Below are 22,043 nucleotides of genomic sequence, written 5' to 3' on the forward strand. Positions count from 1 at the left end.
TAGCAAAATGAGACAATGGAAACACAATGCATTGCCAACAGACTTTAGAGCAAAATAGGAATGGACCTTTTCACCATAAACCACACAAAATACCTCATTATTGTTCCAACTTCTGGAAACCAGATGAACTATCAAACACTACCATTATTACCATCAAAGACAGACAAATGAAGCATTTCAGCAGACATGGTATCCCAAATGGTGCAGCTTTAGACACTTGACCCCAGTTACTTGTAGTGAGTTTATTAAATTTACCTGAGAATTGGAATTCAGTTACATCACATCACCACCATACCATAGACAATCTAATGACTAAACTAAATTGGCAGTTAAAATTGATAATACTATTAAAGAACACTGCAAAATGCACAGAAAATATATGGCAAGCCATGTTTGAATGGAGAAACACACCCACAAAAGTCTTAATAGCAGCCCAGTATAACACGTGATGTCAAGAAGCACCCATAACTTGGTGCCTATAGCCCCAGTATTATAATTATAATTGGCAGTGGTGGAAGGAGTAACAGAAAAAAAGGAAGAGAGACAAGCAAAGGCCAAAGCCTACAATGACCAACAAGCTAAAGACCTCCTAGAACTACAAACAGAAGACCCTGTCAAGATCAGATTACTTTCTCAGAAGAAAACATGCACTGTACTTGGAAGCAAGTTAAATGTGTTGAACAGATAAATCCTCCTTTATATAACGTAGCAGTGGATGGGAATATATTTCAAATAAACCACAAATACATTCACCCACTACAAAGACAAGATAAACATGGACTTGGAGGATGGTGAAATATACACCTCACTGAGACTCAATCAGCAAGACATGTAAGGAACACAGGCCAATAAGTGACCAAATGGATATCAGAACAGACTCTCAAAACACCACACCATCTGAAGAATCAAGTGTGAGGCAGTCTCCTATAGTCATAAGAAAGTCTCACATTTGTTCCAGCATCAACCCCCCTTGCAAAGCATACATGAAACTTTGTAGAACACTAAAGCATGAATAAACAACCCTCCCAAACCCAGAGGAAAATACCTTAGTTCTCAAGCAAGTGAAAAGTAAAAAACTAAAAAGTTGTTAAATTATACATATGACAAGTTAGGCTGCGAGTTTTCATGGAATCCGTGACCTCCGTGACTTCTGCAGCAGCCAGTGCGCTTGGCACCGGGGAAGCTCAGGCAGCCCCAGTGCCAGGCGCACCGGCCGCTGCTGCGGCAGTTTCTTGAGCCACTGCGCCGCCACCACCACAGCCAAGTTTGGGGATGGGAGGGGGTAGGGGAATGGGTCACAGGATGGGGTGAGTTGGGGTCTGGGCGGTGATTGGAGTCTGGGGGGCTCCCTGGAAGCGGTGACATCCCTCTCGCTCAGCTGCTAGGCAGAGGTGTGGCCAGGCAGCTTTGCAGACTGCCTCCACCCAGACTGCTGGCTTTGCAGCTCCTATTGGCCAGGAACCACGGCCAATGGGAGTTGCGGGGGCGGTGCCTGCAGGTGAAGGCAGCATGCAGAGCTGCTGGGCCATGCCTCCGCCTAGCAGCTGAGAGAGGGGGATGTCGCCACTTCCGGGGAGCTCCCACAGGTAAGTGCCACCCAGAGCCCTTCTCACCCCATCCATGCCCCAATCCCTCCCACACTCAAACTCTACTGCTGCTGGCGGGAGGCACGAAGCCAGGTGGGGAGCCTGCCAGCCCCACCAACCCTGCCCCCCCACCACCAACAGGAGTCCCGGCCTGTGCACCGCCGCCTGGTCCTCCTTCAGCAGCAGGGCCACCCTCCCCTAGCACCCATAGGGCCCCTGGGCAGCCCCACTCCCAAGTTTTATTCACTGGTATTTTTAGTAAAAATCATGGACTGGTCACAGGCTGTGAATTTTGTTTACTGCCCGTGACCTGTCTGTGACTTTTACTAAAAATACCTGTGACTAAAACGTAGCCTTAATGATGGGATAGATATCAAGGGAGTGTAACAGAATGTTAAATATGTAAGAGGATATGGATTCGGTATTCTTGTTTAATTTTTCTATTTCACATACATGTGGCAAAAAGGTATGTTACAAATATGATTGATAGCTTCCCAATAGGGCTCATTATAGCATGATAGTATGGAAAATGTCTAGGAACACAGAGAACCTTGCTTTCAGGATGTATTTGGATGAGAGAGGAGAGTATATGTGAAGGAAAGAATAAAACCTGAATGTTACACTGTCTCAGCTCTCTCTCATTTATGCTCACTGAACACTGAGCAGAGCACAACGTAAGTGAGGCAGTGGCAGGAGGAAGCACTCTCCCACCCAGCAATATCCTACTTTCACAGCCCCTAGAAACCATCTCCTCCTAGCCAGCACCCATCACCTGCTCAGCAGAACTTACCCGTGACCTGTCAGCACTCCACCTTCTAGCATTAGGACTCCTTATCAGCAGACTACATCCCACAAGCTCCCCTCTGAAAACCAGTCCTGGTTTCATGCCATGATCCCAAAGTATTTGACTGCAATAACTGTGAAAATGGGACCATGATAAAAAACCCAAGTGGAGAAAGTTGAGAACCCCTGATATACAAGATCAATATGAATTCAGACAAAAAGTGACAAGAAAGAAAATTCAGTCCCTTGGATCAGCCAAAAATTTGTCAGAAAGATTAACCTTAAATCAGCGTTTCCCAAACTTGGGACGCCGCTTGTTCAGGGAAAGCCCCTGGTGGGCCCGGCTGGTTTGTTTTCCTGCCACGTCTGCAGGTTTGGCCGATCGTGGCTCCCACTGGCCGCAGTTTGCTGTGCCCGGCCAATGGGGGCTGTGGGAAGTGGCAGCCAGTACATTCCCTCAGCCCGTGCCACTTACCATATTTGCAGTGAAGTTTGCATCAGCAAAGACATTCATAACTTCTTAGCTAAAAGCAGTTGGGAAAAAAATGGTATGAGTCAATATAGCTACCTGTATCTGAATTTATTCATATTGTAAGGCTTTTTTATGAAGAGATTTGTTTTGCAAGACTGAATCTGTGGCTTGTCTGATAGGATTTGCTTGCTAAGAGGTGGATGTGCTCTTATAATTAAAGTCTCTGTTTAAAAATATTTATTTAATAAAATTAAAGATGACAAAAACAAACTTTCCATTTGTTTGTTTTGATTTACAGTACTTTGTACTGCTATAGTAACTTCCATATGAGGCTCTCAAGTTATTTACATCCATTAATGTTCACAACACTCCAGATAACATAGGCACTGTTTCCCATTTCGTAATTTGTTACTATTATTTCTTATTAATATTGGATTTGGCACTGTCCAACACACAAAAATAAAGACCATCCTTGTCCTAAACTTATTATCTAACATACATATGACAGGACACTCTGGGAGAATCACAAAGGGAGTAACTTAGTTATTTGGATTTAGTTTTTGTCATTTATAGCTGGGGAAACTAAAGCAGAGAGAGGAAAGTTACTTTTCTAATGTCACACACAAAGTCACTGTCAAATCCAGGAATAAAACCCAGTTCTGTGCTTTAACCATTAGACCACGCTTCCTCTTTTAAACTATATCTGCTATCCTTAAGAGACCTAAGAATCAGATACGCATTAATTATAAACCTAAATTAATCCCTACTTAAGGCCCACTTTTTCTGTGATGATGACAAGAAACTATGTGACATCTATTCATTTTACTTATACTGTGAGTTAAATACTCATTTATGTGGAAGAAAGAAGACAAGGGAAATCCATTCTGTTTGTGTTTAGTTTCAGTTATTAGAGCACAGATGTCTCTGTAAGGGTTGGGAGGAAGTACTGTGCAACAGAGGAAGAATTTGAACATTCAAAAAAGTGAGCAAGCATTTAATGTTTTACTATGCACGTACAAATAACAATTTTCTGCTTACAACTTAGTGAAATCTAAAGAGATTTACTTGAGGACAGCAAAATCTCTTGCCTATCTTCAGCAGTCGCCTCCTGACAAATGTCAAGACCCTGTTCCAACCCCCCTGAAGCCTTGAACTGCTAAAAATATAATTTATTTTGTTACAAAGCTAAAACTAACTATTTTTCATTGACCTTAAAAATGGCTGAACTTTATTGGACCAAACTTTCCCAGAAAACTGAACTTGAAGCAGACACTAGACATGAAAAATGTCAGCCCAATGGACAAAGCTACAAGCACATGAAAACAGTAAATTGTAACGTAAAGTGTTGGACAGTCCTGGTATACAGGTCATTGCTGCACAGAATAAAACATATAAAAACTGTTTTGAATACTAATAACCTTTAGTTACCCACTGCTTTGCATTGAAAGATCTCAAAGCACTTTACAAATGTTAACGTAGCCTTTCAAATGGCCTGGGAGATGGCTAATTACAGTGGAGTCACATCTTACGCGGGGACTTAGGTTCTAAAGTCAGCGTGTAAGGCAAAAATCGCGTATAGTCAAAATTACCCTTGAAAATCCCTTAAATTGCCCATAAAGTACAGTATACTGTACATGGTTTTGTGTATACAACCCTGTACAGTAATATGTATAATGTATACAGTAATGTACAGTGTATAATAAAGAGTACATATGCAAAATATAATTTTACAGTATTGTATTTTTAATTACAGGGGGTAATTACAGGGGGTTGTCGGGGCTTGATGTTGATCCAGGAGATGGAGGTGACGGAGACTGAGTCGTAGACAAAGTGGTTGGCTCTGGTTCAGCTCAAGAAGTTGATTGCGTAGGCTCATCTGCTGCTGGTTGTTTTTCCTTGAAAAGCACAGTGATCAGCAACTGTCGCTGTTGTCTCTTGAGCTGCTCAAACATTTCTTGATACGGTCTCAAATCGTCCGTAATACTACATGTGATTTTAAATCATTCAAGTGTTTCGCTGCTTGGAACACTTCAGCAAATTTATGAAGATTCCAACTTGTTGGCTCTTTCTGTTCGTCGTCATCATCTTCATCTTCTGCAGACGATTTTATCAGTTCCTCTAACTCTTTGTTATTCAATGTTTCTCTATGGCTCTCAATTAATTCTTCAATTTCTTCCTCAAGGATGTGGATGAAGCCATCACCACCCACTTGCCTGGCCACCTGAACAATGCATTTCACTTCTTTGTCAATGGTCAGGAAACCCTTAAAATCATTCACACATTTTTTCCATAGGTTTTGCCAACATACATTGACTGTTTCAGGCTTTATTGCATCCACTGCCTGTTTAATATAAGTGATGCAATCAGTAAGGTTGAAGGACTTCCAACACTCCATCACATTAAGATTGGGATCAGCATCCATAGCGCTACGTATCCCTGAGAATGTAAGCCTCGTGTACGTGGCCTTGAAACAGCAAATCATGCCTTGGTCGAGAGGCTGGAGGATGGAGGTGGTATTGGAAGGGAGAAAGACGACTTCAACATTGTTATGCGCAAACTGGAGTGCCGCAGGATGGCCAGGAGCATTGTCTACGATCAGCAACACTTTGAAGTCAAGTCCTTTCCTCTTCGAGGCACCGCTTAATCTCTGGAATGAAACACTTGTGGAACCAATCCAGAAATAATGCTGCTGTCACCCAAGCCTTTTTATTTGATTGCCAGAACACAGGCAGGAGATTTTTGTTCTTGCCTTTTAGGGCAAGGGGATTTGCAGTCCTGTAGAGCAAGCCCGGCTTTATCAAATGCCCAGCCGCATTGCCACAAAATAACACAGTCACGCGGTCCTTTGAAGCCAGGGGCTTGTCTTTCTGATTTTGAAGTGTAAGTGCGGTTGGGCATTTTTTTCCAGAAGAGCCCAGTCTCATCAGCATTAAAAACTTGTTCTGGAAGTTAGCCCTTTTCTTCTATGATTTTCTTTAATTGTTTGGGGTAGGCTTTTGCTGCCTCTTCATTGATAGATACAGCTTCACCAGCAGTCTGCACGTTTTTGAGGTTGAAGCGGTTCTTAAAATTCTTAAGCCAACCTTGGCTGGCTCTGAATTCCTTCTCATCAGAAGGCTGTCTCTCTTTGGCAGGATGTTTGAACAGCGCATAGAGACTAAGAGCCTTTTCTTGCAATGTGTTGCCATTGATAGGCACATGTTTACGGTTCATGTCTTCCAACCATAAGTTTAATGCCTTTTCAGTCTTCACTAAAGCCTTATCATGCACCTGGCTTGTCACCTTAGCAGTTATTGGAGCACTTGATGCCATGGTTTGATGAATTTCTCTCTCTCAAATCTTGATGGCACGGATGCTAGATTTGTTGCGGCCATATTTATGCGCCATGTTGGAGACCGGCATACCTTCTCTCAGTAAATCCAACACAGCCAGTTTTTGCTCTAGTGTTGGAACAGATCGCTGTTTCTTCGGTTGACAACCAGAGGAAGTAGTTGGCTTGCGTTTAGGGGCCATGTTGTAAGAAAAATACGTACAGTATCTTTAAACACTAGAATCACACTCAGCGCGGCAAGATGCTCACACTATGAGAGGCACAGGGGAACTGAGACCGACTGAGGGAACAGCAGATTCACGTCTCCCATCTCATGCTCGCTCCGGGGCATACGCTCATTGAGTGGAATGGTGGGCGGAATTGCCCACACTATTTACAGGTATCTTGTTATTTTTCTTTTTTTTTTTTTTTTGCCGAACGCATATAGTTGAATTCACGTAAGTTAAATGCGCTTATGATGCAACTCACCTGTACCATGATCCTTTTGGCAGAGAGGGGATTACTGGGGAATTGGCAAGTTTAGTGTTATACCCAGGGTCACATACGGGCTTGTGAACTTGTTTCTAATCACACATTAACATGGGTTAACTGCCATGAGTATAACATGTCTGTGGGTGGTAGGTTTCCAGCCATGTGAGTTAAAGCAGGGTTGGAGAGTACAATGTAGACAAGCCTCACGGCCAAGCAGAGAAACCAGGAGCCCCAAATCCCTGCTCTAGGCCACCAGCTCTTCCAGCCTCCCCGTTTGGATCTGTCCCGCCCTGCAGTGGCAGGCATGGGCATAGGAGCTGGGGATACCACCCCACCTCCTGGCTTGAAGCGGTTTCCATTCTATGCAGGGTTACAGTTTAGTTCAGTGGCTCTCAGCACCCCTGGGTCCGGGCCAGCACACAAGCAACAGCAGCAGGAGGAGAGGGGACAAGGGCAAGATCAGGAGCAGGCAGGGTCATGGGAGCCGGGAAGGAAACAGCTGGAGCGCAGCGAACTCTTGCCCCTGCCCAAGGCAACCTCACCCGGAACCTGTCAGCTGGGCCAAGCGCCTTTGGCAGCCCCGCCTCTTTACACGTACGCATTTGCGTGGCCAATCGTTGCTCCGTTCGGTTTCCGGCGTCGGACGCGGTATCTTAGATACGGGGGCGGGGCTGGCTCAGACCACACGGGACTGAAGGGGTGCTGGGTACCCGGCGAGCGGCTCGGGGTCTCGCGCCGCCGGACTCGTCCTCTCTCCCGGGCCGGTCCTGGCCGCGGTGCGTTTCCTGCGGGGTAGCGTCTGTCGTTCCGGGCCCCCGGGCGCGCTCCTCCCGGCCGGCTCCCCCGGCCAACCGCCGTGGAGTGGCCCCCGGGTGGGGGGCGGGGCTCGAGGATTTCGGTTGATGGCGGCAGCGTCTTGTCACTGACCCGCGGCGGCCCTGGCGTCAGGTACCCTGCCCCCACCCCCCGCGCACGTGCGGTCCCGCTTCTGCCCGCTCCCGGCGCGGGGCGGAGCCGGGCCGCTGCCCGCTGGGCTCGGGTCCCTGCAGGGAAGGGGGGCGCGCACCGCTGGAGGCTGCAGGGGTCGGTCCGACTTCCCCCCTCCCCCTCCCCGCCCGAGGGTCTCCGCTGTGGGCGCTCAGCCGCTCCCCAGCGCGGCTGCATGGGCTCAGGCGGGGGTGAAATGTCCCGAGCCATAGGGCTGCCACCGCCAGCCCCGTGGCCCTCCAGCAGCCTGTGGGGAGCTCTGGGCTCGGCCGCCCATCCGTGAATGGTCGAGACGTGTTAGCAGAGAGAGGGCTCGGAGCAGATAAATTAAACGGTGGAATTGATGAGCTGTTTAACTAATAGTCCGAGATCAGTTACTATTGAATATGTACGTTATGGTGGCACCCAAAGACCCCGGTCGGAGTTAGGGTACTGGCTAGGAAACTCATTTTGGGCCCCACCCTAGTGCCCTCACCTCAGCCCCCAATTTTGTGAGCATTAATGGCCCGCAATTTCCATACCCAGATGTGGCCCTCAGGCCAAAACATAAATGCTGACTTCTGCTGGTGGGTGCTTGACCTCCCCCCCCCCCCCCACCTCCGTCCCTGGCCCTGCCCTGACTACATCCCTGCCCTGCCCCTGTTCCAAGCCCTGCCCCAAAGTCTCCACCCCCTCCCTGCCCCTATTCCAACCCCTTCCCCAAATCACTGCCCTGGTCCTGCCTCGTCCCCTGAGCGTGCAGCATTCCCACTCGTCCTCCCAGAGCTTGTTATGCCGCAAAACAGCTGTTTTGTGGCAGCAAGCACTGGGAGGAGAAGTGGGGACGCAGCGCGTTCAGGGGAGGAAGTGGAGGTGAGGTGAGGTGAGCTGGGATGGGGGGCAGGGTGGGGAGGCTTGGCTGCCGGTGGATGCATAGCACCCACCAATTTTTCCCCATGGGTGCTCCAGCCCTGGATCACCCACGGAATTGGCACCTATGGGCCAAAATGTTTGCCCACCCTGATTTACAATGTGAACGTGCTAACAGGGGAAAGGTGGGTTGCAATATACAAGCCAATGAGTCTGGTGAAAAATTAGAACAGCTTTGTTAGTTACATGTATTGGAGCCTTTTTTTTAAAAAAAAAAAAATAGTATTTCAGTTTTCCCTAACAATCCCTGTGGAACCTTGCTCCTGGATCTCAGCTCACCAGCATGAGACTGGGGAAACTCCCCTAGCTGGTAAGGACTTTAAAGTCTTGAGTGTAGCAGCATAAACTAGTGGTTCTCAACCAGGGGTCTGGGGTCCCCTGGGGCTGTGAGCAGGTTTCAGGGGATCCGCCAAATAGGGCCAGCGTTAGACTCACTGGGGCCTACGGCAGAAAGCTGATGTCCCACTGCATGGGTCTGAAGCCCAGGGCCCTAAACCTCATTGTTCAGGATTGAAGCCGAAGCCTGAGCAATGTAGTTTCATGGGGGACCCCTGTGGTGTGGGGCCCCAGGCAACTGCCCCGTTTGCTGGCCCTGGCTTTTGTATGCAGAAAAACAGTTGTGGCACAGGTGGGTCAGGGAGTTTTTATAGCATGTTGAGGGGGCCTCAGAAAAAAAAAAAGTCTATACCATGGTTCTCGACCATCAGCCAGACCTTTTTGGACCAGCATGTGCTGCCCATGCGGGGTAGGGATCCTGCCCTCCACTTAGATCATTTTTAACTGTTGCCAGAGAAGAAGGTCCCCAGAGGAGCAGAGTCAGAATGGCTGCGAATCCAGCCCTTCTGGATGCAAGCTCCTCTTCTAGGTAGCTTAGTGTCCTAAACCTACCTTCCAGTCAGATCTGTTATGTTCTAAAACTATTATTTTGGGTATTTCTGCATGCTGTTCTGCCTGATTTCTTCATTGCTTTAACACAGATAATTTTGATGCCAAGCTGAAAGGGTACCACAAATCCTACAGTGCCATTCTTCAGACATTCCTTTCATTCTATATGGGCAGTTCGTTTGACTGCTTGATGTGGCCTATTGTCAAGGCCAATGCAAGTGTCCCAGAGTTGGCACTGTTGAAGCAAGAATTTCTGGCCCTGCCAGTACCCCCTCCCCATCTGTGTTAGAGGCTATGATGCAGCTATTGCTGCTCTTTGGATTCAGATGAGCCAGAAAGTGTATCTCTTGCCAAATACACCTCTATTACTGATGAATATTAGTATTGATTCCACAGGTGAGGATCCTAATTTTGGCCAGTTTTTCTGCAGAAGCTGTTGAAGAAAAGCTGATCTTCAGCTGGCTCAATAATCTGCGAAAGCCTTAAAAGAGTTAGCTGGGCCAGGAACCTCTCACCAATAGTATTGCTGTATCCTTGAACCTTACTTTGGGCCATCTGGTTAAGATGTGGCAGATCCCTCACACAACTGCTTCATTCTCACAGATGGTTGAGGGAAAAAAATTTTCCTTGAAGATGCTGCTGGCTATGTCTCACATCCTGCTCATGAGAGCTTTTTGCTAGAGAGAAGACCCACCACATTTATAGTACTGGGATGGGAATAGGGGCAAAATCATGAGCTGCAGAACTGGGATTCTTCTTTGTTACTTTGTGGCTACAACTTTTGAAGCTGTGGACAACTGTGACTTCATGGCCAGGGTTAGTTAGACCTTTTTGGGGGGGGGAGTCCTACATCCTGGTCAGTTGTGTTCCCCAACAGAAACTTCAGGAGCTTAAGAATCTTATGCATGAGGTTGCAGATCTGGAATGGGTAAACTGTGTAGTCTCCTTTGATGTAAGTAATATAAGGTGAGAGCTGGTGCCTCAGATACATATCTATAGGTCTGTTTGACTGCACTTTCATGCGAAGTCTGATTCTTGCAAATATCTCACCCCCTATATTGTAGGATATTAATGTGATCTGATGAAAGCTCCTTTTGAAATACTCAGTTCCTGTGAGTTGAAGATTCTTACATGGAAAATCTTTTTTTCCTGTGTCAAGGTTCCTTCCCCACTCTGTACTCTAGGGTACAGATGTGGGGACCTGCATGAAAACCCCCTAAACTTATTTTTACCAGCTTAGGTTAAAACTTCCCCAAGGTACAGACTATTTTCCTTTTTCCCTTGGACTTTATTGCTGCCACCACCAAGCGTCTAACAGATATATAACAGGGGAAGAGCCGGCTTGGAAACTTCTTTCCCCCCAAAATCCTCCCAAAACCCTACACCCCCTTTCCTGGGGAAGGCTTGATAAAAATCCTCACCAATTTGCATTGGTGAACACAGACGCAAACCCTTGGATCTTAAGAACAATGAAAAAGAATCAGGTTCTTAAAAGAAGAATTTTAATTGAAGAAAAAGTAAAAGAATCACCTCTATAAAATCAGGATGATAAATACCTTACAGGGTAATTAGATTCAAAACATAGAGAATCCCTCTAGGCAAAACCTTAAGTTACAAAAAGACACAAAGACAGGAATATCCATTCCATTCAGCACAGCTATTTTATCAGCCATTTAAACAAAACAGAATCTAACGCATATCTAGCTAGATTACTTACTAAGTTCTAAGACTCCATTCCTTTTCTGTTCCCGGCAAAAGCATCACACAGACAGAGAGAACCTTTGTTTCTCCTCCCCCCACACCTTTGAAAGTATCTTGTCTCCTCATTGGTCATTTTGGTCAGGTGCCAGCAAGGTTATCCTAACTTCTTAACCCTTTACAGGTGAAAGGGTTTTTCCTTTGGCCAGGAGGGATTTTAAAGGTGTTTACCCTTCCCCTTATATTTATGACATCCTGGTGGCAGGAATTTCTGCTTGTAGCGTGAGTGAATGGCTCAATCACCTTATTTAAAGTTTTACTCATCCAAGATTTGTCATAAGGGTGATAACTTTAATGAGCCTATCATCATTCCTTTGTTCTCACACTTGCAGCTCTTTTCCCAAGACCTTGAAGTTAGGTGGTCTTTGGGGCAGACAAAAGCACTTGAAAAATCTTCCTAACTTTATTTTATAGTAATTATCAGGAGGACTGTCTAAATAGTGTCAGAGTGCATTTTTTTTTTTATCATGACATAGCTGGCCTGAAAGAGGAAGACATCAAGGCTCAGTTGATGAGAGGCAAGGCTGTCACCACTGCGTGTCCTAAAGCAATCTCCCTTCAGACAACTGCAAAACAGCTCTCTGTGCTCTCTTCATAGAGAGAAGAAATGTATAGAGTATTACTGCTTACATCCTGCGTCCAGGAGAGAATCCCATTTTGGAATCTGTTCTTAGAGTTTGTTTCCCAAGTAGAGGAGGCCAAACTCTCCCATCCCAAAATAAAATAAAAATGTCTTTGTGATGTCCGTCACTTGAAGTTTGCCAAAGTGCTTTTTTTTTTTTTTTTTCTACTTATGGTTTACATTTCCTACAGGCTTCAGCATTCATAGTCTCTTGGGATTTTTTTGAAGCAGTATTTTACTCCTCTTTTAAGAAACAAAATAAATCCCTGCTGTAGAGCTGATACTTTCATTGTCTCAGACAGTGGAAATCTAAGGCCAGGGAATGAGAATCTTCTTAGAAAGCTGTCTCCAGAGAAGCAGAATTATAAATACGTATTTTCCCTTCATATGTTTTAGTTGTTATGATATTTTGCTACCAGTTCTGTTTGAAATTCAAAGTAAAGGCTCACTCAGACCAAGACAGAATAGCTCCTATTACTTAATGTGCTCAGATACAGAACATAAATACGCAGATTAGAAAAGTCTGCTTTACTTCTTACTAAACATGGTGAACTACTTACATTTTTTCTGATGTACAAATGAGACTACATTGAGGATTACTAATAAATTGTAAATATTTCTTTGGAAGCAACAGTACGGTATTATCTAGATTTCGAAGTCAAAAAATGATAAAACTGATGGGAAAATTAGAAGTTAGTTTATGTGGAATTGCCTTGAATCTCAAAACACAAAACCAGCTCAGTTGGTAAACATAACTTTCCATTATCTTTCTCTACACTAGGGAATGTCAAGATATTCCCACTCATACATGCTACCTCTGGTTCTTAGCAGGTTTAATTGATGTGGTAAAAACATTGGAAGCTGCTGGGGTCCTTGGCTCCATTAGGGCTAGTGCCAGGATAGATGAACTGCTAGTAGACCAAAATTCCCTAGTAATGTCATGGCTGTAGAGGCAGGGCTTTGTAGATTAAGTTTTGTTTAGAATTTGCAGTTTCGAGTTTAATATTGTGACTCTTATATTATCCTCTGTGTAAAATGTTGATTAGACTTAGTTGTGGGAGGTCTTGTTTATAAACTTTCTGTAAGGTCAATCATTATTGCTAATCACACAAACAGTACCTTTTTGTATTAAATGCCATATCTTAAGAATTAAGAAAATAATGATTACATATTTACATTTAATAAATTTGAATTTCTTTCTTTCAATATGACGTTTTAGTGATGAAAACAACCCATTTCTTAATTTGTTGGATGTAAAGCGTATTAAACATGGAGAACTTTATTCTATATGAAGAGATTGGAAGAGGAAGCAAGACAGTTGTTTATAAAGGAAGAAGAAAAGGCACTATTAATTTTGTTGCAATTCTTTGCACTGATAAATGCAAAAGAGCTGAAATAACCAACTGGGTAAGAATAATGTTTATTACTATTTCGGTAGGGAAATGTAGATACAAATACCAGGTACTACTTCACATACAATTAATTTGTCACAATTTATAGTTGATTGCACTGTTGTTGTAGCCTTGTTGGTCAAAGCAGGTGAGATAATATCCATTATTGGACCAATGTCTGCTGATGGAAGGTAGAAACTTTCTAGCTAGACAGAGCTCTTCTTCTGGTCTGTGGAGCTCAAAAGCTTGTACATTCTACCAGTAGAAGTTGGTCCAATAAAAGACATTACTTCACCTACCTTGTGTGTGTGTCAATTTATAGCAATGTTTTAAGATTCCAAATTCCCATAGCTTAAATGGGGTTTTTTGTAGGTGTTAAGTCATGGATTCCTCCTAAAGTCCCTCACTTAATTTCAGTCCTTTTTTAGCACAGATGTAAACACATCTGCTCATAAGAGGTTAACTTGTGCTGGTCATAGAAGCTGTCATAAATGTAGTGATTGTTTTTACTTTGTTACTGCAGTGTTCACCGGGAAAATACAAGTCAATTGAAGTACCAGCCTCCCTCCTCTCCCATATATACATTGTCTTAAGTACTTTCTCTTATTGTTTCAGTAATCAACACTTACTGAGTCACTACGAAGTTATATCCTTGGTTAAAAATGCTCAGAATATTTTGTTACTTTTTGTACTGAGCATATCCAGCAATTCTTCTACCACAAACTGCAGTAAATGTTGCACATTTAGGCTTCCTTCCTTCCTTTTTTTTTAAGATGGAAAAGGGGAATGGAGAAATTTCTACTATTTTCCCCCGTGTCCCTCAAAGCTGTGAACCGTACTTTATTGGAGTTGACCCATCTTTCAACATAAATGTAGCTCCTGGGCACCTCTCAGTGATATTTGGCTGACCAGAGGGGATTACTCAAGAATAATGGAAAACTCTTTCCTTCTCCAGGACTCACTGTACCTGCTTCTTTCACACTTCTATCTCTCACTGGCACAGAAACTAGGGACGTAACTTTGACCCTGAACTCTGATCTACAACATGGGAATGTTTTCTTCTGTCACTGGATAGCTATTCTGACCCTGGCCTTCTTTCTTAAACTGTTGTTTTTTTGTTAACCAGTTGAACTGTTTTGAGGAAAATTGACTGTAGTTCTGAACATAGGGAATTTGGGGTGGGTGGTGGGCTTGTGCCAAAAGGTACCTTCCTCTGTATTTTTGATTGCATGATTTGAGTAGGAATGTGACTTCTTAAAAATTTGGTGGCATTTGAAAAGCTAACAAGATGGGGAGAAAGGAAACTAGAATTACTTTGGATTGCATCTCTCCCTCTCCCTCCCCCATTCCCCCCTCGAAACGCTAATATATGAATGCAACTCTCCAAATACAATATATAAATATTCTGTTACAGGTTCGTCTTACACATGAAATTAGACACAAGAACATAGTAACATTTCATGAATGGTATGAAACAAGCAACCATCTCTGGCTTGTAGTGGAGTTATGCACAGGTAAGAGATGCTAACTAAATAAAATATGTTAAATGGGAATTTCATGTCATAAATTTATAACAGAAAAAAAATTATTCAAAATGTAAATTTTAACTTTTTTTCCTGACAGTCTATTTAAAAACATAAATGAAAGGTCAGAAACTTTAGTAGAAAGTTAGCATATAGAAATCATTTACAACTGGATTCCTAGAAAAATGCCTCCAGTTGTATTCTCTTCCACTTCAATGTGTGTTTCAAGAGTTAACTGATATGAAACAATATAATTGGATTTAAATAGCTTGGCAGATGATGCCACTGCTGCAACTTGCAGAGCACCACTATGAATTCTTGAAGGGGATGAATAGATAAAAGTTGTTCAAGGAAAGGTTAGATTTCTAGTGCCTGTCAGCTTTTTGGTACTTTCCTAAATATTTTTTGAGAATTAAAAGAATAGAAAATATGCCAGTAAACCTAAAACATAAATTTGACCAGATGAAAGATATTGCTTCATTTTCCTTTTTGGAAATCAAAAGGGGAATCTGCTGGCTAGTGTTATATGAATTAAGCCATCTCTTCCAGTTGACTTGAAACATCCTTTCTTTTATGTTAAGACACCAATTTTGGAGCTGAATGAACCTGAGGACTGCCCTATGCTTTGTGAACTGGGTGATTCTTTGGTCTGTATTAGGTTATCTCTATGTTATCCAAAAAAGGTTTATTGAAGGGCTTTATCCAGTTGTTATGACGTGCGTGGTTTGAACTCTAGGATAGCATTATTTCCCATGTTTGACAGAAATAAGTGGGCTAGATACTGAGGTCAAACTTTGAAATTTGGCTGCCTAACATTGGCTTCCTAGTAAGGACCTAAATAAAATAAACTTTCTGTTCTCGAAGTGCTATGAAGCTTCAAATGCCACTGAAAATGGGAGCTGCAGATTCTCAACACCTCTGACGTAGCCAGGCCACTTCTAATCAAGTGTATGATTATGGAGTTGGGTGACTAACTTTATACCCCTAAGTTTGAAAACTTTGGCATATTTTTCTAGTCTAATTTGTTGGCAAATATGACAGTTTTCAGAGTAGCAGCCGTGTTAGTCTGTATTTGCAAAAAGAAAAGGAGTACTTGTGGCACCTTGGAGACTAAATTGGTTAGTCTCTAAGGTGCCACAGGTACTCCTTTTCTGTTGGCAAATATGTTCACCTTTGAACAAGCAGCCTTTTGTTAAATATAGAGAGAGTATTAATCATTTCTGGCAATCATACAGTTTCTACTAAGGCTCAACATAATCATGATATTTCTAAAAAATCTTAGTTACCATATTTTTAAGTACAAGTCTTAGGTCCTTCATTAAATTTGTTCAGTTTGAAATAGCTTTTGAAGTGTGGAAAATGTATTCCATTTTGAATATCCAACATATCTCTCTTGCAACAACATGAATGATTTTTTTTTTCTTGATCAGATCCAGTATAAATTTTGTTGTGCTTTCTTCCCTCCCCCCCCCCCCATATTTTTCTCTGTATTTTTGGCCTTATTGAGTTGGACTATTTTATATGCAGTCTTCTAAAATAAAGTGATTAAAAACAAAACCTTAAAACAGGAGCTTAAGAATTTGGTATGGGTTTTTTTTTTATGATGATGATTTTATTTAATGATTTAATGAGTTTATGGGGTTACTGAGTTGTTTTGAAGGAATGTCTCAATTATTAAAACCGCTCAAAACAAATGTATAAAGGAAATCACTGTAAGGTTCAGGAACCTGGGCAATAATGCAGAGATACAGTAACTCCTCACTTAACGTTGTAGTTCTGTTCCTGAAAAATGTGACTTTAAACGAGACGATGTTAAGTAAATCCAATTTCCCCATAAGAATTAATGTAAATGGGGGGGGGGGTTAGATTCCAGGGAAAAATTTTTTTGCCAGACGAAAGACTATATTTTAATTATAAATAAATAAAATATATATATATATACACACACACACACACACAAAGTTTTAAACAATTTAATACTGTACACAGCAATGATGATTGTGAAGCTTGGTTGAGGTGGTGAAGTCAGAGGGTGGGATATTTCCCAGGGAATGCCTTACTGCTAAATGATGAACTAGCAATTGGCTGAGCCCTCAAGGGTTAACTCATTGTTAATGTAGCCTCACACTCTACAAGGCAGCAGAAATGGAGGGAGGGGAGACAGTATGGCAGAGAGACACAGTGTGTGTGAGAGAGATGTGCATTTCCCCGTTAAGTACGCTACCTTTTTAAGTTAATCAGCAAGCTGAGACCACAGCTGCTGCCAGGAAGCTCCCTCCATCCTGAGCCCTGTCATGTGTCCCCCTGCTTTACGGAGATGGGGTAAGCGGGGTGCAGGAGCAAGGAGGAGGTGGACACCCTGATATTCGCGCGCACCCCCCCCCCCCCCCCCCGCAAGCAGGAGGCTCCGGGAGCAGCTCCAAGGCAGAGGGCAGGAGTAGCACATGGCAGTGGGGGGAGGGACAGCTGAACTGCAGGCAATTAATAGCCTGCTGGGCTGCTGCTGCACAGGGAACTAAGCGGAGCGGGGAGCTGATAAGAGGGCTGCCGGTCCACCCTGGTTCCAAACCCCAACCAGCTAGCTGCAACGGGCTGCTCTTCCTGCAAGCAGTGGACAAAGCAGGCAGCTGCCAAACAATGTTATAAGGGAGCATTGCACAACTTTAAACGAGCACGTTCCCTAATTGATCAGCAATGTAACAACGAAACAAGTTAACCAGAATGACTTTAAGTGAGGAGTTCCTGTAGTTCTCATACTCTTCCTTTTATCACTGGGAGGAAATTGTTTAGCAGATATTGGCTACTATTGATCAACATCCAGATACTTTAGTGGATTCAGTGTTGGTCTAAAATAGGTTTCTCTTATGTTAAATATTTTCTGTCATAAAAGTGTACAGAAGTAAATATTTTTTAACAGTATCACATACTAGAAAGGTGCCTTGATACCGCAAGCATTTTTTAGACTGCAGTCAAGTGTTTGCTTAGAAGGATGTGTATTGTAGATGGGGCTGGTAGCACCACCTTTTATTAAGGTTGCCTGACACTTCAGACCTTGTTTTCAGTTTTTAATAATTTTGCCAGACTATAACTGTTTGGGCTGAAATTTCCCATGGTGTATGTCTGCCTCATGTTGAATTTTTTCGGAAAATTCCAGCCAAAATGTTTATTTCCAGGGATGAGGGTAGGGGAGAATACATTTTGACTGTGTGTTTAGTGTGGGTTTTTTTTTTGTTTTTTTTTTTTGGCAACCTTTATTTGAAAAGGTCTAATGCCCCCATGCTTTGGAACAAAGCCTTGAAATTTGGTGGTGGTGGGGGGGGGGTGGTCTTTGTATCAAGGATAAGCCTTTTGCTGCCCCTCTAAAAATCCTCCCAAATTTGGCCAAGTTAAAAGCTTTTGAAAAATGGTAATTTGCACATGCTCAGTAGAGACCTTTTCAATTTTAGCAGCTAAATTCTCTGCACAATCTGTCCTCATGGAGTTATATTCCAGCCCAGGGCTGAAAAGGACTGTAACAGAGCCTTCGGAAGCCAGGTGGTCTAGCGGGTAGTGTACTCCGTATTGCTTCTCAGTGGGAAGGCCTTTCAGTCCAGTTCCTCATCTGAGGATGGATTTAGCTTCACCTTAGGTTGCAATGTCCTTGTCCTCTTATCAAAGGTGGAGTGAGATTGGAATGTGATTTATGCCTCTCCTGCAGCAGGGGTAGGGCCCGGGCTCCCCAGTCAACAGTGTCCCGTGCCCTACAGTGCCCTTGAAATTACCTTTCCTGGGTCTGCTTTCTACCATTTGTCTCTCATGGCTCCAACTCTAATCTAAGGTAACAAAAGAGAGAAGAAAAGATGGCTAAACCTTTAGCCCCAATGGGTCTCAGCATGAAGTCCTATTCCTCACAGGGAGACTTCTTCAGCAACCTTGTTCAGGACCCCTTAGGGTAGGTCTGTTTTCCTCCCCTTGACTGAGCTGGGTAGCTCTCTTTTTTTGAGCTTCCTTTCTAGTTGGAGCATGCTCTGCAGGTCTGGAGGCATAGGTGGCGACTCTGATGCTGCAGGGCTGGAGCACCCACAGAAAAAAATTAGCGGGTGCTTAGCACCCGCTGGCAGCCAAGCTCCCCACCCACTGGCGGCCTCACTGGTCAACTCCTTACTTACCCTCCCTCCTAGCGCCTTCTGCCTGCCATGGATCAGCTGTTCCACTGAGTCCAGGAGGCAAAAGGATGGAAGGAAAGTGGAGGAGCAGGGATGGGGTGTGCTCGGGGGAGGGGGTGGAACTGGGTGGTAAGGGATGGGCCCTTGGGGGAAGGGGTGGAGTGGGGGCTGGGCCACAGGCGGGAAGAGGTGGGGGTGGGGGATTGGAGGAAGGATTGGAGTGGGGACGGGGCCTGGGGCTGAGTGATGGTTGAGCACTCCTGGGGAAAGTTGGAAGCTGGCGCCTGTGTCTGGAAGGGTGGGGCTATGTGGGCCCAGTATTGTTTTTTATCCCTTTCGGGCCCAATATGAGGTTTGTATACCTAGTGTTTCTCACGGGTTGTGAATTTTTGTTTACTGCCTGTGACCTGTCCATGACTTTTACTAAAAACACCCGTGACTAAAATGTAGACTTAATCATAATGCATATGCAGAAGGGGGCTGAAATAAGGTTGTTAATTCTAGTAGTTCCAAACTTTTGTATGCTTGACTGCAATCTTATTGTGCTTTTAACATAACTTTTTGCATATGGTTTATATGTATGTAGTTTAGTAAACATAAAATTAAAAGTAGAAAGTAAATTAGGCTCCAATCCTGTAAACGTTTGCTCAGTGTTTAACTTTATGCATGTGAGTGGTCCCATTGATGCCAGTGGGACTACTTGCTGTGTGTAAAGTTAAGCACATGCATATGTCTTTGCAGCACTGGAGCCCTAAAATGTACCTATTACTTCAGACTGCTCATGTACTGACTTCTAACTGGAAGTTAGAAATAGTCTAATAAAAGCAGCAAAATTTGCCTATTGCAATGCAGTTGATTAAAAATTTCTTAAAATCTCAGGCAGACAATAGAGCAAGGGGTTCTCAAACTGGGGGTCAGGACCCCTTAGGGTGTCATGAGGTTATTACATGGGGGTCACGAGCTGTCAGCCTCCACCCCAAGCCCTGCTTTGCTTCCAGCATTTATAATGGTGTTAAATATATTAAAAAGTGTTTTTAATTTATAAGGGGGGGAGGTCGCACTCAGAGGCCTGATATGTGAAAGGGGTCACCAGTACAAAAGTTTGAGAATCACTGCAATAGAGTCTTACTGACCGCTGTCATTCCTAATGCTAATTGACACCTTTGTTGATGGTCTCGTAAGACGTAAAGTACTCTCTGATGTCAAGAAGTGGGTTTTTTTTTTGTTTTTTTTTTCTGGATAGGTTTGTTGCACGTTGGCAGGGCAGTGTAGGAAGCTTGCACTATTGCTACCCATACTGTATTTATTCGGTGGAAAGAAGATTTCATTCTTCAGTGTATCTAATCCAACTTCTTTCATGGTATTAACATTCACTTAAGGAATTGTGGAGTGGGAAAAAGAAAACAATAAAATCGTTGTTAGTGAACCCACTCATTTCATTTCTCTGATTATGATTCTCTTCAAATCCTTTACAAGGGCTCCCCCTGCCTCTGGAGATAGATCAGAGTACATTAGCACTTCAAGAAAGTGCTCAGGTCTTGAGCCCTATTTCATCTGGCACACTGTTGCACGAGTTGTTCTAAAGCTGTAAATACATTATCATTAATTCTTCTTAGAATCGATACAGCCGTGTATTCCACCTAGGTGTGTGCATGCTCATACCTAGGTGGAATACATGTCTGCATCACATCTTGAAGAACCACAGTTATAGTAAGTAACCATTTCTTACTGATTTTACAATATAACTATTTGAAGTTATTGTTTTCAAGACAATTATACTAAAAAATTGTATATAAAGTTAATCTCTCTCTAGTTTTGGAAGAATTCACAGGAAGACATTCCACTTCAGAAGTATTAGAGGAGATGTGTTAGAATAGAATTCTTTTTATTTTAATAAATAATTTAATAATAAAAATATGGTCATAGGTTAAATATAAACAGTTAAAAGACATCTCAATCTCTGAAGAAGAGCTTTCTTATAACCTCCTTTTATGGTCATTACCGTAATAATTTCATGGTGTGATATAAATAAACCATTTGTTCATGCAAATTATAAACTGAATTGTTTGCTCTGTCACTTTTCAGTAATGTTGATTTAGAGAAAGATGAAGATTATTGTATAAAAGGTGAAGTCTGATATAAATCATGCTATATAAATGTATGCAGGGTTGTAATTTTGTTTTGAGTACTAAAATATGTAAATAAATTCAGTAAAGAATAGATCAATTTCCTACTCTCTGCCTTCTTGGCATAAAATAGGAACTCTTTGACAGAAGTAGTCATTATTGATGTTAGTGGTGAACTCTTATCGGTTTTAGTGATCCATATGGACAAATTAGATGACATGGGTCTTATGTTCAAAATTTGCCCATGTTTCAGTGACTAGGTATAAAGGATGTACAGTGATTATACGAGAATGATGTTTCCATGCCTCCGTTTTTCCAGACTTCAAAAACAGCTGGGTGAAGTACACCTTTAGTGCTGATGAGTAACAGGTTATTTTTATATACATTTTGAAGCTTGTGGCTGTTGGAGAGTCACAAAGCAATTGAAGATAGGCAAACATTTATTTTTTTTTCAATTGATTTTGTATTTTCCTTTTAATTTTTTTAAGAGGCTGTATAATATCATAGTAGGCTATTGGTCTGGCCTTTTCTTGATATACAACTGTCATAAGGAATTCTGTGTGAATTCATTTCAGGTGGTTCACTAGAAATGGTCATTGCGCAAGATGAACAGCTACCTGAAGATGTGGTGAGAGAATTTGGTATTGATTTGGTTACTGGATTACATCACATTCATGACCTTGGAATTATCTTCTGTGAACTCACACCTGGAAAGGTAATGAGTAACATTAGTTGTGTTATAATGGGTATCTTTATGAAATGTTAATGATATCTTTGACATTACAAAATTATTATTTGTATTATGTTAATGTCCAGAGGCCCTGCTCAGGGTTGGAGGCCAGGTGTTGTGCATGAACAGAATAAGAGACAAGTATATGTCCTGAATACCTTACAGTCTGATTAGTTTATTTTCTATCTCTCCTGTCAAGCACTAATTCCCAGCTGCAGAGTGGTAGAGTATGGTATTTGTTTCCATGCTGCAGCATAAAAAGATGAGTCAATAAAGGATTTTCATTATTCATTTAGGAGTCCCTTTGTGTTTTATAGCTTTGAA

The 22,043-nt window shown here is 42.8% G+C and overlaps 1 protein-coding gene across 1 annotated transcript in view; it reads left to right on the forward strand.

Annotated features, from left to right (window-relative positions):
• Window positions 1-7,345: 7,345 nt before the first annotated feature.
• ULK4 (unc-51 like kinase 4) overlaps window positions 7,346-22,043 on the forward strand; it is a 397,461-nt gene continuing 382,763 nt past the window's right edge. Inside the window, exons 1-4 of the mRNA XM_077811124.1 lie at window positions 7,346-7,591; window positions 13,024-13,211; window positions 14,610-14,709; window positions 21,565-21,704. Of these exons, the coding sequence (XP_077667250.1) occupies window positions 13,074-13,211; window positions 14,610-14,709; window positions 21,565-21,704 (378 nt within the window). The 5' untranslated portion in view covers window positions 7,346-7,591; window positions 13,024-13,073. The remainder of the gene's footprint in view (window positions 7,592-13,023; window positions 13,212-14,609; window positions 14,710-21,564; window positions 21,705-22,043) is intronic.

Source organism: Eretmochelys imbricata, chromosome 2 (genome assembly GCF_965152235.1).
Source record: "Eretmochelys imbricata isolate rEreImb1 chromosome 2, rEreImb1.hap1, whole genome shotgun sequence".
Taxonomy (NCBI): Eukaryota; Metazoa; Chordata; order Testudines; family Cheloniidae; genus Eretmochelys; species Eretmochelys imbricata.